At 43.9% G+C, this 20,976-nt stretch overlaps 2 protein-coding genes across 5 annotated transcripts in view; one reads left to right on the top strand and one right to left on the bottom strand.

The window, feature by feature from the left end:
* Positions 1–15: 15 nt before the first annotated feature.
* The window catches only part of LOC100678286, a 161,613-nt gene continuing 140,652 nt past the window's right edge, over positions 16–20,976 (top strand). For all 4 annotated transcript variants that reach the window (XM_016989459.3, XM_008218625.4, XM_016989461.3 and 1 more), the window contains exons 1-2: positions 16–245; positions 971–1,378. In XM_016989459.3, the coding sequence (XP_016844948.1) occupies positions 1,338–1,378 (41 nt within the window). In that variant the 5' untranslated portion in view covers positions 16–245; positions 971–1,337. The remainder of the gene's footprint in view (positions 246–970; positions 1,379–20,976) is intronic.
* Positions 17,181–19,405, bottom strand: LOC107982066 (glucose dehydrogenase [FAD, quinone]). Its single transcript, XM_016989462.2, has 2 exons — positions 17,564–19,405; positions 17,181–17,500 (listed from the first exon to the last, which is right to left on the bottom strand). The coding sequence occupies exons 1-2, from the start codon at positions 19,352–19,354 to the stop codon at positions 17,363–17,365; spliced, it is 1,929 nt and encodes a 642-aa protein (XP_016844951.1). The 5' UTR covers positions 19,355–19,405; the 3' UTR covers positions 17,181–17,362.

Genomic DNA, 20,976 nt, shown 5'->3' with positions numbered 1-20,976 from the left:
CGGCGTGCACGCAGTTCAGTTCGAGCTCGGCGTGTAGCCGGTTCGCGCGCGACCGACTCTTGCGTACTGCGCCAGCGTGTGTTTTACTTATACTCTCTCTCTGTTGTTGTTTCTCTCGATCGCGGGGAGAGAAAAAGAAAACCTTCGGGATTTACACACACACATCGAGGCTCTTCTCGCTGTTCTCGTGTGCGGAGGGTGAGAGCTTTGTCGCTTCGTGGAAAGACAACGCTTCGACGCTGCTGGTATATAGATTCTCTTGCTTGACAGTTGTATTCTATGTAGTGCTGTATATATGTATACTGCTTATGGTGTTTGCCGCCGCGCGTATAATAGGTTATGGTTGGTGCTCGTTGCGTGAAGTGCGATTGTGTGTGCGTTCGTGATTACTTAGTTGCGGGACGTTCACTTGGATTATGCAAAGCCGTGTTTGCTTCGAGTTGCAATTATACGAGGTAAAGGTTTACTCTGAGTAGTGCCAAAATAATACGCTCGGTTAATCAATCTCGTGCATAGACAAAATAACGATAAACGTGCACCGAAAATCTCGGCCGAATCGAACGCGACGGTACGTCCGTGTTTACAAACAAATTGCTATGCAGTTCTCGGTTTCGCAACGGTTATGTATATCGAACAAACGCCAGTATTTACGAAATAGCTCTTCCGAAATCGGCGGGAATGTGTATACCTCGCGTTGCATTTCGGCTGGTATACGTATAGAACTGGAGCATCGATTATCCCGCTATCACACGGAGCGCAGCTCTCCGTCGACCTTGAATTTCATCCGCGGAACTCGCGCATTCCGCCAAAGTCCGGCTTCCGCGAACGACGCGCCAGCCATAACCAAGAAAAAAAGTAATTAAGTCAGCCACTCGAAAAAGCTCTCCCTCCTCCCATATAACAACGTAACGTTCATAAATATATCTCTCTCTCTCTCTCTTTTCCGGACTTTCTCTCCCGGTGTGCGAAGGCGGCGAAGCATATCTATCTCGATCCGGACAGATATAGAAAGGTACCGGCGAACGGCGATGTAAAGGGTGTCGTCACAATGGTGTGAGCCTCGAGCTCGAAGACAAGTGCACTGCAGCCCGCCGAAACTTCTTCCTCCTGTATATCTGGGAGAGTAGACACTTACACGCTAACATCCTGTTGCTCGGTGCGGTTATTAAGTGATTGTTAAGCGCTGCTGTGTGCTACTGATTGTTCCCGATAAAAGCAGCGTCGGTGTTCTCGTTCTGGTGTGTTGTTGTGCGGGAATTACACGGGGCCCTGGACACAGGCGGAAGTCCGTTGGCGTCGTCGTCTGGGCCTTATTAGCCTGTCGCCGGCTCTCCTCAATGCTGGGCGTGCTTAAACGTCGCTGGAAGCCTTCGAAAAGGTGAGTCACTTTTGTGTCTTATATATTCGGTGGGAAAGAAAAATTAGCCGGGGTTGGCTGTGTGTATGTGTGAAATTACCGGCTGCTGCTGCTGCTGACCGAATCCGGCGGCTTGAGGAAGGTCGCGGAGATGGATACGATAGTTTATTGACTCGGTGTATATGTACCTTTCGCGAGCTTGGCTTTTTACCGCCGCGGAAGAGTGTGAAATTGGAGGTCGACGCGTTGACGAATCGATCGGCGATAATTGATAGTTGTCGAAGGTGTTCAAGCGTTGTATGTTTTTTTAAGCTCGAAAAAGTTTGCCCTGGAATTCGAGATGTACGTTAAAACACTGTATTAGTCACACGCGCTCGGGGCATATAGATAAGCATTGGCAGTGATTAGTTTTATCTATCTATTATCCACACGCGGCATATGGCCTCTAATCGAGTCTCGCTTCGAAAGTGTATCCGTGAAAGTTGTGATTCAATTTCGATACTTATACTGCAGTAGCTCGATGCCGCCTTTATCTACGATGAATTATTAGAATTTATAATGTAAATTAATATTCCCTCCCTCTACATTTATCACACTTTGCAAATAAAAACGTTATTCGACAAAACGTGTCTCTTCTTTCCGCACGAGATGAGACCTCGGGGTCATCGGCCCAATAGTTGCAACAATCGCGTGACTCCGTCAGCTCTCTCCCACGCGCGAAATCTTATAATTTATATTCCTCCACGAGTTTTGCTCAAAACCTCGAGAAAACAGTACATACACAGCGATATCGAGTAATTCGTCTACCCGAACAGCATCGTTTCCCATAGTGCGATTTCCAGCATCGACACGCTAAACGATCATTAAATCAACAACACGCACATCAGCTGTTACTCAACAACTTCCTCGTAGACTCTCCGCACTGCAGCAGAGTACTGCACAGCATCGATCATTCCTCTCTCAGTCCCCGCAGCAGCTTCTCTCTCTACACACATATACGTATACAGAGCTTCGGGCATTACAGTCATTCACCTGCGCCGCGCGCAGCAGCGGCAGCCCGACGCTGACCCACCGGTCTCTCGTCTCCCCGGTTATGCACAAGTGCACTCGCCACGTAGGCGACCACTGCTGCCGCACTAAAAAAAAAGGCAAACACCTGCGTGCATGTGCGACGTCGTCCCTCCCTTTGTGCGTGAGCGAGCATGGAATTACTTGTGTGTATACCTATATGGCAGGTATAGCAGCGACGTGCGCGAGATGAAATCGGCCGCACGTATACGCGAAGGGACACATCAGAGGGGGGAGACTATACATGTACGAGTTTTTTTCTTCGTCGCCGAGTTAGCGCTGCGGTCAATTCGATGACGAGAGAGGTTTGGGATGAAAGGGAGCGACGCTGCGAGAGAGAAAGATCGGTCCTTTCGCTCTTGGCAGATTAGTTTCTCTCTCTCTCTCTCTCTCTCTCTCTCTCTCTCTCTCTCTCTCTCTCTCTCTCTCTCTCTCGGTCCTTTTTTGATTTATCGCGCTGACCCTTTTACGCCGGATCAATGACTCAATCCGTGCGCCTCCTTTTTTATACACACACACACACACACATTGCTCATCCATATTCATTCCCTTCGGCGCGTGAAATTTTTCGTAATTTATAAAATCGACGAGGCGCGCACGCGTGAATTGGGTTATTTTTCTTTCGAGATATAAATTTCATCTGCCCGAGGAATTTATCCTCCGTCCCTCTCGCTCGCTCGCGAGCCTGTAAAACCTTGCATCAGGAAACGACGCTGCAAGGGCACGTATATGCACGTAAAGATTATCATTTTCGATAAGCCACGCGTGCGCTCGAAGCAGCAGAAAACAATTCAGCAAGCAGCAGCTCGCTGCCGGAGCTTGGAAAGAGAGTTGAGAAGACTTTTCTCGTCGGCGCACAGAGATAGAGCCCCCCGATGGAAGTTACCGCTGCAGCCATAAATATAAAAAAAAACTCCGACAGCCGTCCGTCGCATCGCGCAATAGAAGGAGAGAAAAACCTCCCGCGCACGTGCATCGAAAAACAAGTACGCACATACGCACTGTACAAGAGTGAAATAATGGAAAGAGAAGGAATGCGCGGAATCAAAGCGAAAATCGAGGTTCGCGCGGGTTTCGCTCTCTAAAACAAAGCTGACGCAGCGGCAGGTGCACTTGAAATATCCCGTGAAAACTAGTCCGCCAGGAAGTTCGCAGCGACGCTATACGTGCGTATGTACGTGAGAAACGCGAGCAAGAAAGAACGACGGCTTTGCTGTTTGTATGTGTGTGTGTGTGTGTGTGGAAGATCGAGATCAAGCGGTTGAGCAAAGATGTGCGTTTGAAATGGATTATAACTGGGAAAGTAACGGGTGCCGTGTGTGCACTGATTTTTAAGTAGAATGGCGTTCAGGAACTATGAATATTTTTCTGGTTCCGCGAATCACTCGATAATCTTAGATACACACAGAGGACTATAAGTCTGAGGGGGAGCATATTATAGAAGAGACGAATCGCTGGCGAAAGAGAAAAGAAACGCAAAACGCGCTGCGCATCTGGCTACGTTCCCTTTGGCTCCTTCTCTCGCGAAAACGCGTATAGAAAACAGCGTTCTCGTGTGTGTGTGTGTGTGCCTGGAACGCGGCATTGTTACAGCGCGCCCAGCACATGGTATACCTACGGGTATGTATAAGGGAGAGAGAACAGAAGATCCAAAGCAGTGGACGCATGTTATAGCTTCTAATTGGGCAAACGGTACGAGCAAGAAAAGTCGAGAAGCTGCCGCTGCCGCTCAGCGCATTGTACAGCTAAGCCGTAAAGGAACTAAAGGAACGACGGCACTTTGGCAGACGTTCCACATTCCTCGAGTTCCGCGATCCGCAGGACAAGAGAGCCAGACTCCGCGGAGACCCTCGTCTCGCCCGCCGAATAAACTTCTTACTGTGCGTTATTATATGTGTATTATACCCCAAAGTCGAGCTGTACTTATATACGGCTTACGTTTCTCTCGGCCAAATGAAATTATAGCGTCGAAAATTATATTGCGTTTGGTAACTTTGCCGCGAAGTTTTTTCTCCGTTCTCGTTGCTTCTCTCGGCTTTTATTGCTGGAATTAGCGAGACAGGGCGTAATTGAAAATGTACCTGACTTCGCTGTGACCACCACCTCCTCTTTCCTTTGTCGTTGCCTTCGCTCTTGGTACGTCTTTCTCTTTTAGGTGAGAAGTTTTTATTGGATCGTTACGAAGAGTACCGGCAACTTTGGACTCGAGACGCACCTCTCCTATCTCTAAGGCTTTCTCTCTGCTTTTACTGCACACTTCCCTGTATCTCATATTCCTCTTCTTCTTCTTGTGTCTTGGCCTTGTGTCTTCTTACTTTTCCATTGTTGCGTCGAACTATAAAAACCAGAAATATCATAGTTTTCAAACTGGAATATCGACCGCGTGACATCTCCCAAAATTCATCCCCTACATCCCTACGTTTCGATCAAAGTAGATCACAGATCTGCGAAAGATCAAAGTAGACATCGCGGAGCTAGCTACTAACGAAAATTCGTGCAACGAATCGCTCGAAAGTCAAAACGAGTGGTCGACCCCTTTCGAAAATAGCCTTTTGGCGGTGGTCCCGGTCAGCTCTCGATGTGTGTGTGTGTGTAAAATGCATTTCTCTCTCGAGGATGAGGTTGCCGCGCACACGCCCGACTAGATATTCGCACAGCTGCTCCGAGAGCTAGAGGAATCGTGGACTAGGTGATTTACGAGGAGAGAGAAATCGGGGTTCGTGCGTGTGTATAAAGAGGACAACGCAGGGCTGTGTGTTTGACACTGTTATTTGGACGTTCCGCCAGTGGCCAGTGTCCTCTCTCTCTCTCTCTCTCTCTCTCTCTCTCTCTCTCTCTCTCTCTCTTCCTCGTCGCTGCGGACGCGAACATATATGTCGATGATGACATCCGACACCGCGTATAAACAATATCATAACGAGGAATCGAGTCGTGCCAAGTCGGAACGTCCGTGTGTCTTACTCATACCGATAAACATTGAATATTCATGTGAAAATGTTTATGGTTCGCGAAGTGGACATGTAACCTCATTTGAATAACACAATTTATACACACAGTTCTTTTTTGCCTGGCCGATTATAACTCATACTTAAATATCGAATCAGCAAACGTTTTGTCATATAGTATACGGAAGATCGAGAATATTTTGATAAAGCGAATCAGTTTCGTAAACTGCCGCATCGATCATTGTGATATTTATAAAATCAAATTATGTTTCTCTCTCCCGCATTTCGCAAGCGAATATAAACCCTCACTTTTATCGATCACACGCGCCGATTAAACAAGGCTACGCACACGTCCGAACGAGAAAAGCTCCGAGGTGTTTACAGTCAGCGGTGCATCATCTTCTAATCCGAACCGAATGACGATCGATCACCACACGTATGCGCTTGTGTTTAATAAAGATCGCTCCAGATCGATAGTCGACGTACGGGATCGCATCGACAGCTCAGGCGCGATTAATCACTCGCGTTTCTCTCCAGGTTGTTTTCATTTCGCGCGCGCAGACTTCTCTCTCGCGCCTCAGCTGTCTTAGCTCTGACGACGACGCGCTGGTGCAGTGACGTCGAAGAAGGAAACGACGTGGGGCAATATATATTCGTGCGCGACGACCGGTCTCTCTAAAAATAATTCAATCGGCTTTTCAAAGGTCGAGCTGTGTACCAGAGAAGCACACACACACACACGCGTGAGTATATGAGTGTACACAGGCGGATCTGTCAGCCATTACGGCGCGCGTTTCTCAAGGCGCTCTGGTGTCTCCTTCGGCGGAATGCCACTCTCGTGGTTTTTCAATAACTTAATGCACCCTTTCATCTCGTAGTCCTCCGGCGGTGGAATGTCAAATAGACTAAGCAAGTATGTGTATAGTACTTTGTTGTTCTTATCTTTGGACTGGTTGAATCGAAAGATTGAGCGCCGAGTCAACACAGCTATTAAATTATCTTCGACTGTACGACTTATAAGAAAAACAATCGATTTCAATCGTAGAAATCCGAACGAGAGCAAATGAAAACACAAGCCCACATTTCCTTTCTATACAAAGTCTCCCAGGTGTATAATACCTGAGAGACCAGGTCACTCTCGAGAATGAGCCTGCATTGAAAGAAAGTTCAACCTCTCTCTTCCGTCGACTCTTATACATTATGTGCGTATGATCGTATAGGCCGCCAACGCAGTTGGAGCCACGCCGTGCAAAGTGTCGCAAGCGCTGTGCGCTCGTGTGCACACGACGAAAGTATCCGACGACTCATTCCGAGAGGGGATCCTCCTTCATACTTTCATTCATCGACCTCACGGAGACGACGACGACGACGACGACGAGAGAGGAGGAGGTCTTGCGCGCTGCAGCTTGGCCATTCATAAAAAACAGCCTTCGAGAGCAAATACGCCCACGCGACGATTATACCGTTCGCGGCATCGCGCTCTTGGGAGAGTTTTTTTTGTGTGCAACGTCCTGCCCTAGTGCCATTAGCTTTTAATGGTAATTATTACATTATATCCTGACGTGAACTTTCATTTTTATGAAGAATTAAGTGATTCGTAACGTCAGTCTATGGTAGATGAGATAAACTAATTACTTCAAGTAGCTATAGCGTCGAAATTAAATTTGTACGTAATTAATCCAAAGTTCCACTTCTGTAATAAAAAGGCGTAATGACAGACGAAAACCTGAAAAAAAAAACAGCGAGATAAATATTTGATGGAATCGCAATTTTTTGCTCAAAGAACAATAAGAACAACACACCGTCTTTCGATTAGTCTTTATCCTCCTCCTCCTTTGTTCGCCGGCGCTCGAATAAAAAGGCGTGAGCAGCACTCGAAGAGTTAGCAGTTCCGCACGAACGCCTTTTCATAGCAGCTTTAATTTAGAAAATGAAGCAAAATTGAGATTTAATGGCCTTCGGCGTGTATTAGCCGGTAACAAAAAGCGTCGCGCCAACCTCGGCGAGTAGTGCGCTACTTAACCTGAGAACCAGAGAGAAGAAAAAAAGTCGAGAACAGAGGCAATGATGATAGTCTGAGAAAAGAGAGATCAAGAGGATTATGCTTTCTAAATCTATTATGAAATAGCTATCTCTCTCCAGGCGCACAACACGTGCGCGCAATCTAATTCCACGCTTTTTTTACGCGTCAAGAGAAACGAAAAAACGAACTTGTACCGATTTATCACTCTCGAACTTGCGTGTGTGTGTATGTGTGTGTGTGTGTGTGTGTGTGTGTGAATAGACACACTAACAACAGGAGCGAAAAACCTTGGCCAGAGACGTGTCGCAATGACTAAATTCAGTTTTAATTAGCCGATGAACCTTGCGAAAATGAATATTCCGAGCTAATACGCCAAGAGCATAATTGAATTGGACCGTCAGAAGCGATGACGCAATGAATTACAAGGAGGCTAGCAGACTCAGCTCCAGCCAGGCCAACTATTACGGCGTTTGCGTTGGCTATCGTTGCCGGATAGGTTCTGTTATTGTTGCAGCTTTCCGAGATACTGCGCCTGCTCGAATGACAAGCTAAATTAATTGGCACAATGCAGCTGCTACTGCTGCAGGTGCGGTGCTGGTATAAGACCTGCCTTGAATGGAGTGTTTGTTCTTCAACAATTGCCCATTCGTTTAAGCGATGAATTTAGTAGCACAGAGTGTACGCCATCAATTTTAAATCGTAATATGTGGAATGTTGAAATTGACCTGTGCCCTCTGGAAGTACTGTTCAAAGTTCCAGCACATACAGACGTACTCAATTTAATTACGAAAATTGATGTACGAATGCTTTTATCTCTGAAGGAAGCCCGTATTCTCCAAATTACCCGGCAATTCATTCCCGTCTCCTTAAAACTCAGAGAGACGAATGACGCAACAACTCATTCGTAGTCGCCTCATCTCCGAAAAGCCTCGAGTAAACATATACCTATGGATGCTCGAACTAATCCACTAATTGGAGAGCGCAAGATGTAGGTAGCCTGAATTGGACTAATACGGACGTGCTATTAATGCACGAGTCACGACGGTAGTATACCGATGGACCCTTGAGTGCTGTCCTCTCGAAAGATCCCTACATAAAAAGAGAAGAAGAACTAGACACGCGTCTGTAGAGGCGCCGACGTTTCGAGTATATCAGAGGTAGGTCTGCTTTTTCTCACCCTTCGGAGATACAGTGGGCTGGTACACTGATGCAGTGACCCTGAGCTTTCAAACATCGGAAGCTATACACGCATCGACTAACGAGCTTCCTAAATATAGGTGGATGGAATACACGCTATTATCTTTGGTGCTTTGGTAGATGGATCGTGGATTCGATGGCCTTATATCAGGATGATGTTACCGCTCAATGATGGTAGCGTAATCTGATTTATTGACAGCTTCTTGAAAGCCACGCGAGAGTAATGGTATATCTCTCGAAAGTGCTTTGTTATGACTTCTGTAGATTTGGCTATAAATATGTACGGGCTGTACTCTCGCGAAGGAACTAATTATATATTGTATGCAGATTCGTGATTATTGCAGTCTATGCGATTCGAACTGTAATTAGCTATGCTGATGAGGATAATTTAGCGTTGAATATCATTATTCCAAATTCGATCATCTATCCTATCCATGAGTAATCCAGCATTAGCATTATAACCCCTCGAAATGACGAACGAGTCCGCAAATTAACATGTACACGCAATAATACTCTATACAGACGCACGAGAGCTCGTGTATGTTTCTACAGTTCATTTGAATTTATGGGAAACTATTGGAAACTCAATATGCACACGCGAACCCGCGGGGAAAGAATAACTTACTTAAAACGACAGGCCTGCAGGTATACGTCACTTTGGAATCAGTATCACCTATATACACATGTGCAGCGTTACTTTAGCGCAAAGTGAAACACAACGCCGTGCATTTTTCATTTCATCCAAACACAAACATCCACCGAGCGAACAAACAAAAAGCCCAAGGGGTAATAAATTCACGCGACACACACACACATTCCGCTACAAATATATTCAATACACCACAGCCGTGTCGACGTGGTCGTGGTGTTGCGCGAAGGCGTAACTAACAACCCCCTAAACGAGCAATTACAGCCGGAGGCCTCGGCCGAGTAGTTTCTGGAGCTGGTCCACAATTTATTTCCAATCTTAGTTTAACAGCCCGTCACTCTTCTGTCCATACGACTCTTGTCCCTTTTCCACTGCAAACGTGTGCGCGGATATGTACTATAAGCAACGAGAGAGAGAGAGAGAGAGAGAGAGAGAGAGAGAGAGAGAGAGAGAGAGAGAGACAGAGAGACGCATACCGATTCTAAGAAGCCGCCGCGCGGATTTTATTTTTAGCGCGCGCTCGCTGTGCAGGCTTCGAAAACCTTTAAGGGACCCCAGAGAGCAGCTCAGCGCATATTCACTCGCGGTACTGTATGCGTACTTACACGTGTTTGTGTGCCCGGTGTGTGATCGTAAAATTTTTTAAAGCTCGCGCGCGCTCACGTACGGCATACAGTCCTCTTCTTTATTCCCTTGCGTTGTAGCACTCGCGCGGGAGTTTCGTTATATCGAGTATATTTTCGTGAGCGGCTTCGTTGTGCGTTTCCACTCCGAGCTTTTACACATCCACCCGCCACAAGCAGCAGTCAAAACTCAGTCGCGAACAGCGGCGAAATTAGAATGCACAGCGGAGAGAGAGATCGTGGAGGGCAGAGAGAGTATACGCTTCTGTCCGATCGTAAAAATCAAATTTGAATTCGTCGTGGCCCAATAAAACGCCGCGGAATGGGAGGGAACCTTTAGGAGAGTACACGAGTTGAAAAACATGTAAATTAAAACTCCAAGTGCATTCGGCTCTTTCTCTTTGTGCGTTTACAGCAGTAAAAGAGCGAACGTACACAGTGAGTAGCTATAAACCAGTGGAATATTTCTATACACGCGCAACCAAAATTTTAGCACAATAATCATTCCTAAAAGTATAAAGAAAAAACGAGCACACAGCACTAACTCCAGATTTAGCATACCGACAAAAACAAGACATAGATACAGCGCGACCTTCTGCATATTCGCGATTTCAGGCGTGAATAGGCATTCGTATTCACCTGGAGCTCCAAAAGACATCAGACATCGACATGTGGGAAGTGCGACTGATTTCGTTCGCGCGCGCGCACACACACACACACCGAACTCGACTTAATGAAGGATGCGGCGTAACTTCCGCTGACCCTTTCTTCCAGTGTATACACCACCTGAAATCTGAAAAAAAGAGAGGAACCTCGCTCTGCTCTTTCACGTTTATTCGAAAGCATTGAAACGGCCTCGAAGCCACTTCCGTTCGTCTGGTCGCGGGAGAGACAAAAAAACCCTCGCTGCTTTGCTTTTATATACACTGTGTGTGTGTGTGTGTGTGTGTGTAGACTATTACTATACCCTGCAGCAACCCTGTGCTCGTGGGTGAGAGAGTAGAATAGAAAGGAAATACTATCCGTCGTGCGAGGGTTGACGCAATATCAACTTTCCTTTATGGAACCTGCATATGCCTCGGGACTAATCCGTCTATTAAGGGCTTTGGTATTTTCGTGCGGCTGAGATGCTTTACTCTCCTCTTTTTTTGACTTAGCGTGTTTGTTTTATATCGAGTGCATCATGGGAATGTCTGAAGTTCTTGAACTATTTTTCATTGAACAATGCAATTCCACTGCGATATTACTTTTATCGACGTTGAAAGTTAAACGATATTGTGCATCTTCTCCGCTGAGATGATTAAGTTTTCATTCATCAGGCTGTCAATAACGGGAATTGCGCACCAATTATAATTTCATTACGATAATAGGAACCGAGCCCCAAACTAACGAACTCGTACAATACACAATCTAATTATAAATTACTGTACAGACTGAAAAAAGAGCACTGCGCGCGATAGAGCTCAGAGGCTTACGTAAAGCAATCAATACGATTTCTATAGGTCAATTATTCAGCGGCGCGCACAAGCGATGTTCCACGCCCAGTCTCGTGAATCAGACAAGCCAACGGTCGGACAACAAGAGAAAAAATTCAAAATCGTTATTCCAATCCCAGCTTGCTTTTGAAGAACGATTTGAGAATGTCTCTAATTAAACGCGAGCCTTTTACCCGGCCACGACGACGAGACGACGCAATGTATTAATTAGCAAACGCAGGAGAGAGTGTGCTGTGTCTTGTCAATTTGCGTTGTTATGTAAGAGGAATAACGCATGTGTCTATCTAGGGCAGAGACGCGCAGTGTTGTAGCATAAACGTTTGAGACTTTGGTCTGTCAAATTGAAGACTAACTGTAAACTCCTGTGAAAAATAGTCAACATATTTGTAAAGAAGTATCCCACAAAATAGACTATATAAATAAGAAGCCCATTTCCGAGAGAGCAAAGCAAATTACAACTAACCATTACTGACACATCTGCGAGAACGGTAAAGTTGTGTAATACACAACGGCGTACACATCGTCGACAGCGTGTCGCACATGTCCGCTAATCTATTCTAAATAAACTAACTTTATTCATTAATATTCGATAAATATATACCGCATATTTCTCCGGGCGCAGCTGAGGGAGAGAGAGAAACTTGTCTCTCGCGTCGACTCGGCTGTCGCGCTCGCAGAGAAAAACAAAAGATAAAAAAGTTCACAAACGAGGCGAGGGAGACATACCTAGCGAGCGAAGGAGAGACAGCTAAAAGCAAACCAAATGAACGAACGTGTCAGGCTCCGAACAGACTAGCTCGCGTGCGATTTTGGAACTGTGCCCAGTCTTACGTGCCTCCACACATCGGCGGTGAGACTATACACGCGCGCCCGCCGCGCTCGCGCAGCTTTAGAGAATATCTTCAGTGCGCCGCTAGCGCAACGCAATCTTTGCTGCTCCGACAATTGACAATGGCGCGCGACCGGACAAATAAGCCCGTAGTAAATCACGGCGACGCGCCTCGCTGCCGTGGCCCTTTGCGGCTTATGGATATAATGTATCTTTTCCCTAATGATGATGATGGTGGTTAACAATAGGAAGTTCACCGCTGCCAGAATTGATGGCCAATTTGAGAACGCGATGAACGATGTAAACGCACGGTTGTTATTACTGTGTCGATTTTTGCCATTTTGGAATAACAGTTTGAGTTGGATTGCAAAAGGGAACATTAGAGTGTGCACACAGCAGCTTGGAAGTAATCACTTACACACGCGGACTTGTAAATAAAGTTGTTCCAATTTTGCTGTTATGCATTGAGAGCTCCATCGTATAACATAGGAAATGATTTAGTCAACCGCACGCAAGTCAATGGCTCGAGTCTAACTAGTTGCAGTGTGGATTTGAATTGCATAATTGAACGTAGAATACCGTAAAATAAGCACTTAAGATTCTAATCTGACGTTCTCAAAAAGATAACGATCTCGCAATGATTTCACCCGATTCTTTTCCAATACCCGTTTGACGCTGCGTGGCTATCGTTTTTATCTCCTTTGAAATCGTTTCAATCAACCGTATTCATTTTAATTAGCTACAAATTTATATCCGTGCTTTTAGTTTACAAGCCTAATGTTTATAAGCAAAGAAAAATGCATGAAAAGTACATTAAGCTTCGGACGTCGGTAATTTATTCTTCGAAGAAAACTGGAAGACCTTGTTCCTTCGGTTTCCCTAATTATGATTATAAATTAAGAAGCATTTTTCCCGACTCTGCTGTAAGAAGCATACGTTACAATATCCAAAAGAGGGAAAAAACACCGTGTGTTTTACATGCGGTAGATTTAAGATTGCATCAATTAGCATTCTCAAACAGGCTTAGAACAAATAATGCAGAAGTCATATACCGGCAGTTTCTTTGGTAATATGGAAACTACAGGTTGTACGCTCAGATGCGCTCGGTCTTTTTGTCGGGGAAAGTAGTGCCTTCCTCGCTGATCCTCCTCGAATAGTTATTCATCGCATTAGCATTCAAACCGTTTCCAGAATATTCGAACGCGTAATCAGATCAGCGGAATATAAAGGGAAAAATTATAATCGCTCGTTCCAAATGGCAAAACAAAAAGAAAAGCGTGAAAGCACTTCAAATGCGGCGGAACAGTTCAAAAGCCACTTTCGACAGACGCCTATCAAACTCCCTTCCGACAGCAGCAGCAGCAGCAGGCACTAGAATCCGTATAAAATTTTCCAAGGGCTACAAGCTACTCGAGGTGCCATAAATAAACGCGAGGGAGCTCTCCCGGCATAAACAACTCAAGCTCGGCTCTCAATCGGCAAGTCTCAACAAATCGAATTCGACTCGCACACGGAGGGCGGTTCGCTCTCTCGAGCGAAAACACACGTACTGTATACATAGACGCGAAGGGAGGCCTTTTCACGTTGGAGGAATGCACCACGTTCGCGTAATATAAATTTCGCTCGCGCAAGCGAGTCGTCTTCTGAATCGGCGCCAAGGAAGTTTCGCCCGGTTGCCCTCGCGATATTCGCGAGCGGAAAATAGTTTCTCTCTCTCTTTCTCATCCTCCTACTCTCCTTCTTCTCTTCCTGCCTCTCCTCTCTCCGCACTTGTACGTATATATATATACCTATACAGAACGTCTGTGGAGGGAAGAAGCATAGATCCTTCTCTTATTTGCGATTGTCCGGTGAAGCGCTGCTCGGTGGCGATGTCGTTGAACTCGAGAGAAGGCAGACCCCGGAGGCCTATGCTCGACCAGTCGCCGCTTTTCTGCTACTGCTGCTGCTGCTTCGTTGAGAGACGACGGGGAATGCTCTGCAGAACGCAGTGGTCGGGGCAAAAAATTGTTCTCTCGCTGCAGCAACCGATCACGCGCTGAAGAAGACGATCGAGCTATTTACGCGCGCGACACTTGCCAGTTACGCTTCTGTGTCCGTATAAGTGCCTGCGAGAGGAACACTGTTTGTTGTTGCCTCTGGGAGCAGTAGCTTTTTAAGACGGCTTAAGGAGAAGGGCTCGCGTCCGAGAAGAAAGTCCGGAAACGAGAGACGATTCGTTTTTCACGCCAGTTTTGAGAAAAATCGTGCAATTGTACTTGTTTCCGCCTCGCTTTTCCATCCGCTTTCGCGTGAATTATTACCCGTACACACTGTGCTTTGTAGATGGTAGTTGGAAAGAGGATCAATTAGCTTTATCTTTTACCGGAATTCTCATTGTTCTCGAGATTACCAAAATTAAATTACGCGCGCCGGCGCCAACAACGAGATTCTTCAAAGCAACGCCTATCTTCTAAGTTTTAATTGCCGTCGACTTAATTAACGACCGCGACAACGATAAGAGACCTTGGTGCACCTACGCCTTTTACGCTGTAACAGCAATATTCCAGTTTTCACTGGAAAAAATAGACCTCTTCAAAAATACAGGTATCAATCCAGCCGAGCGAAAATAAAGTCATATCAGCAGTGCCAGACTTTCATATCGCGTGTTTGACTCCAAAATGAAGCTTAGAACAACAACGAGAACACGTCCACTTATACGTGTATCCACACTAGGCTTTGAGAAGAATCTGGCCGTTCGCCATCCGCAGGATCCGTGACCGAGTCCGCCAAGTACCGCCGGCTATCGAGGATTTTATCGATTGCCAAGGCGGCGGCTGCACAACCCCTTCTTTCCTCGTCCCACCTCAGCCGAGTTCTCGGGACCTCCTACACGTTTATGTCTGAATACGTAGGTGTGTTGCAGGGCTTGGAGCCCTGTATACCTGTGTTCATGCAATGCGCGCGCGTACCACTGACCTACTATAGAACTGCGCGGCTATTCTTCGTTCTGCGCAAGGTGAGCAGCAGCTGCTGCTGCTAACCCAACAGCCGTCGTGCGACTACTCCCCCATCAAAATCCGAACGTGGACTCGTCTGCTGGAAAGGACTCCTACCGGGATGCGTCACTGTTTCGCAGCGTGGGTGTAGTCGTTTGTATAACGTTTTACGCCCACGAGGATGGACTTTTAGAGGGTTTGCGTAATGCAGACTTTATTAAAAATTTGAGTGGTTTTTTATAGTCACTTAATCTCTTGAAATTATACAAGTGTGATGAAAATTCATTGCGATAGAATTCACTCTTTTAACAATTTACTTTTATAAATGATCCATTTTTCGTAGATATAATAATTTCATCAGGTAATAATAAATACGCACGCGACGATTTAATATTAACGTTCGGCAAGTGATACATCGGTTCGTATTTTACCGAAGAAGTATGCACGGATCACGATGAAAAATTCAGCCGTCCCGACATTTGAAATATCCCGACAAAAATTGTGTTCTAGAGCGAGAACAAATGACCCCCCGACTGTAAAGCGGGGCATAAAAAATCATTGTGAAAGAACGAATTTTCCAAGTCATAAATAACTTTCCCACCCACGCAATGATGTAGGCCGTAACGCGCGAAATCGTTTAAAAATGTTGCAACTCGCGTCGAATTTCCGCGCGCAACGATTTGTACTGCATGCACTGCACGCAGACATGTACTCGCCAACGCACCCGGAAATTACGCGGTGGGAGCCAATACAACACACAACACCGCTTCAGGCTCGATCGAGCCTCGCGCCGTTAATTAATGGCTCTTAATTAATATGCCTACCAAGCGGCCTCGTTCTCTCTCATTTTCCCTTCGTTTTGTTTCTGGCTGTGCCTATACACGTAGTTCGCCAATACACCAGTTTACATTGGGCAGTGAATTCTCACTGGATCGCCGCCTATGTATTAGTGCAGCGCATTGATCTCGATGCGATGAAGTGCGTATCTGTGATTAATCGCGCGACGCTTGACGAAAGCCCGGTAATTAACGCCGCTAGTTCCGCTGCTGATTCTTTTATCAGTAATTATTTGCAAAAACAACAGTTTGGTTACGCCAATTGGTTTTTCGAATGTGATTTGGTAATGAATGCACCGTTGTTTGTGCTAATATTTGAGTTGAATAAACAAATTTTATCGAGAATTGTTGATAATGACACGGTATTTGAATACGGTCGATAAAAAAATTAAAAGATACATTTCCATTGTGTGATTATTGAAGCAATTGGTACAGAGTATTTCCCTCTCACGATATTACCAAGCCTCATTATAATACTGAAATCGTAATTATGTAATGTGCAACCCTGCGTGCTCGTATAGTACGGTTCAGTAAATCCATAATTCAATTTGCCTTTGATTAATGGAGATCGAAGATACCTTTAGAGCGAGCAAGGAAGTATGTACCAAACGTTTCCTGGTGCACAGGAATTCAATTGAGCGGAACTGTACAAAGTTTACTTTGATGCGAACGCAATTGCTATAGACTGTCAGACATCGTAATCACGCTTTATGTTGTTTATTTTTTGAAAATCACAAAGGTTACGAAATTTTTAAAAAACAAAATTTACATAATTTGATTAATGAATTGCATTAAAGGTTTTGCAGCCATCAATTTAATTCTATCGTATATTTTTGAAAATTTGTGTTAGACCGCACCTTAGAACATTATTTTAAAACTGCTTCTGTGAAAAAATTACGTTACTGCGCTAGAGAATACTTTCACTACACAGTGCATAGTACATAAATTAATAGAAATTACATTTAAAGACCCGGTGTTAAAACCCGGTGTCTTAAATCATCGAAGCCGCGTGCGCGATTGTCCATAATTTAAGGCGAAGGTTTCCTTCGTCATTTTTTTCGAATAGCATATTAATTTATCGCTAGTTATCGTAAGCGTCAACTCTGAATCACACTTGACGAGCTTTATAATCTAAAATAATCTGCGTTGTAATAGGGAAAGAATATATACGAGTGTGAATACTGGTCAGCGTTCATGACCTTACACTATTTATTGCAACTTCATGACTTTATTAAAATTGTTTTAAAAAGACACGCTTATTGTGAAAATTAATTTAATAATTGAGAAATTCATGAAAGGTTGTATAACGAACGGTTCAGAAATGTGATTCAAAATATCTATTGAATTTTTTCATTAAGCATTTAATTTTTTTTCCAATCTTCTTTTATCATATCAGCAACTTTTTCACCAATCATTATCGTAGGTATGTTTGTGTGTCCCGTTATAATCGACGGCATGATCGAAGCATCTGCGACTCTCAGTCCTTTGATACCTTTAACCTGTAATAAAGCAGAACATATATAGATGGTACCGCTTAATTGATAGAATTTTAGTTAACTTACCTGCAATCTTGGATTAACGACACTAGTCGGATCATTTTCAGGAGCCATTTTACAAGTGCCAGAATAATGATAGATAGTGAAAGTAAAAGTTCTTAAAGCACATTCCCAGTAATCGTCTGAGTCGTATTCGTGATCCTCGCAGCCAGGTACTAATACGTCATGAATTCGTGAATTGAATTTCTGCATCGACTTAGTTTTACTAACTTCAATGGCTGCTCTAATTCCTTTTATAGAAATTCTCACATCTTCAGGGTCATCATAATAATTAGCTATAATTCTTGGTTTCGCCATGGGTTCTTGACTTCGAAGAAGGATTCTACCTCTACTTTTAGGCTGCATTAACATTGGAAATATCATCCATGAGTAATTTCCGAAAATCGGAGCAAACATTTTATTCCATGGCTCGTCGGAATAGCCAACGGTATAACGAAGCGCATAGTCCGAAACTATAGAAGCACCAGTAAAAAGTAATTCCATGTTTGGATAAGCATCTAATTTATTAGGATTGTCAACGTCTATAAAAGCTAAAGCTTCACATGCACCTGGGACAGTCAAAGGTCCGACTTTTTTTATTAGAAAATCATTCAAATACGGATTTATAGGATTCATTAAATCTCTGGTAGCAATACTAACGGGCTGATCAACTAAAAAAATAAGTCCACCGTAAGCTATATGATCCATCAGATTTTCTCCGACTGGTAAATCTTGGATAACGTTGATATTGATTTCTTCTAAATGTTTTACTGGGCCAATACCAGAGAGCATTAAAATTTGAGGAGAATTAATTGCACCAGCACTAAGAATGACTTCTTTTCTCGCTCTCACGCGAATAGTTCTATTAGATTTAGTAAATTCCACACCAAGTGCTCTTTTAGTTTTAGAATCAATGAGTACTTTGTTAACGTGGCTGAACATAGAAAGAAACAAATTCTGTCTTCTGTTTGGAAATTGTAAATAACCCCTGTTAGTACTAAACCTTGTTCCATTCATGATGGTAGCTTGTATATAAGAAAAGCCAACGTTTTGGTTAGCATTGTAGTCAATGGTAGGATATCCCATTTCTAATCCTGCTTTAATGAAGCTTTCTGCGAGTGGAGTGTGATAAGGAGGATAAGAAATACGCATTGGTCCATCTACGTTGTGCATTTTCTCTTCATCTCTCAATTCTGGAATTTGTATACTTTCTAGTTTTTTAAAATATTTAAAAATTTCTGCATAGGACCACCCTTCGTTGCCCATTTCAGCCCATTTATCGTAATCTAGAGGATTTCCTCTGGTTGCTATCATATAATTTAAAACACTACTTCCTCCCATCACTTTGCCTCTTGGCCAATTACACTTCCGATCTCGCAACCCCCGACAGTAACTTTCAGATGGTTCGGTTTGATACTTCCAGTTGATGTCATTACTGAACTGAAGATAATTAACTATAACTGGAATATCCATAATCAAATTCTCATATCCGCCAGCTTCGATGAGTAGAACTTTAAAATTTTTTGTCTCACTCAATCTTGAAGCAATGGTGGCACCCGCACTGCCAGCACCAACAACGAGAAAATCATACTCTTCACCGAACTTTGGAGTTTTGTCTTTGAGTTGATTAGCCAAAAACTCTTCACCTTCTGCCAAAAAATGTAAACCACCGTAACCCAAATTTAACGCAGTCTGTTGGAATGGTTTTTCTTCTTCCAAAAACCCATATAAATTGTGGTATACTGTATTTCTTTCGATGTTAGTTGCACATGTTAAAGTCACTAGAGTAGTCACGAGCAACGAAGGTATCCGAGCCATATTCGCGCAGAGAGGAAACAAAACGATGTAACAGACTGCATCACCTTTATATACACGCTTTGTAAGTATGCTGAGATAATGTGATACTTCTATTTTTTACTCCTTTCTCAATCAATGGCGATCTCAGTGTTACTAGTTTTTGTTCGCTATTTTTTGCCAGCCAAGTAATGGTAGAGCAAATTTAGTTAACAATTTTTTGTACCTTGAAAGGTCATTTTCAATTTTTTATTCTACTAGAGGTCATTTGTGAGAAAACGATTCTGAAAATAAATTAGTTCAGAAAAACTAATGTCAACACATGTACTGTAAAAAATATGTACATTTTAGGTGTTCAATGAAATAGGTTTGTATTAGATAAATTCGTTTAATCGAATAAATAGTATGACGATGATAACACTAATGTCGAATACTCCTCGTGATCTAATACATGTAGTCTGTTGTTAACTGGTTGATGTAGAAAATGGAACGGTTTAAATTTATTTTGTTTTCCATCACAAGTCGTAGCAGAGGTTCTCCCGATCGTGACTCCTGGCGCTGCGCAAGTCACATAACAAATTTCTTCTACATTTATCATCGTCACAGTTTGGCCTCACCGGTGAATTGCGGTAGTAGTTTCTTGAATAAAATGGCATAATCAGTATGGTCATTAGTAATGTGTTAAGTCCAATCATGATTTATGATTATACCTGTGAAAAGTCTCGAAGAGGTATTTGTCGGTGTTCATTCTACTGATGAGATTATCCCAGTCCTTCGGCAACAACGACGACATGTTGTAAGCCCTCTTCGCGCTGTAAGCTTTATACCAAACTGGGTTATCATTTCGGTTTGCTTCATCAAGATTCATCTTCCACGTTTCGTGATCTATGATAGCCTATAAGAAAATTTCAAACAATTGCTTTGATCTTTGCACATTTCGATGATTATTGATAAGGTATCAGCTAAGACAATGGTTACACTAACCCTGCTTGTTTTCGAATGATCTCCATCGACATAGTATATCCTGTAAGCCGGGTTGACATTTTCCCAAGGTGTGAGCGAGGGCGAGACGTATCCAACGCCCACTGGACGCTTAAAGCTCTTCGTGTCGTAAAACACTTGAAATTCATCAAAGTGGGTATGACCAAAGAATTGTGCCATCACAATGGCTTCGTATCTGCGTGAAAAATACATATACGGATATTATAGATGAGGCATATAGTGCAAGCTTATTTTTTGTAGCTGATATCCAATCTTAAACGCATACCTGCTTATAATCTCATAGTAATTTCTCGACCAAACTTTCAGACAGTCCGGCACACCTGGTGGAATGTGTCCGATAATGTGAACTTTCTCGCCGTTAGCCTCAGCAGCTGCAAGCTCACGTTCGAGCCAGGCGAGTTCATCTACAGGATCTGTACTGTTCCACAGCAAAAAATAGTTATTCTGGTTGCAGTAATTGCCGTTGACCGAGAGAAGTCGGAAACCAGTCTTTATGAGGACGGAGTAGAATGCTCCCTTTCTGATGGTTTCGGAGGTGCTAAATGGCAACCAACGGCTCCATTCTTTGTCCAGCTCGTCGTACAGCCACGACATGTTCTTTCGTGCTGGACTTCCTGGTGGAGCGAAACTACGATTTTGACGTT

This window comes from Nasonia vitripennis, chromosome 5 (assembly GCF_009193385.2).
Source record: "Nasonia vitripennis strain AsymCx chromosome 5, Nvit_psr_1.1, whole genome shotgun sequence".
Classification (NCBI taxonomy): Eukaryota; Metazoa; Arthropoda; class Insecta; order Hymenoptera; family Pteromalidae; genus Nasonia; species Nasonia vitripennis.
The sequence above is the reverse complement of the archived record's forward strand: the minus strand, read 5'-3'. Positions and strand labels throughout refer to the sequence as shown.

Coding starts and splice junctions, on each gene's coding strand:
- LOC107982066 (XM_016989462.2), bottom strand. CDS start 19,354: ATGGCTCGGATACCTTCGTTGCTCGTGACTACTCTAGTGACTTTAACA. Junction 17,501..17,563: donor TCGTTAATCCAAGATTGCAG/GTAAGTTAACTA, acceptor GCTTTATTACAG/GTTAAAGGTATCAAAGGACT.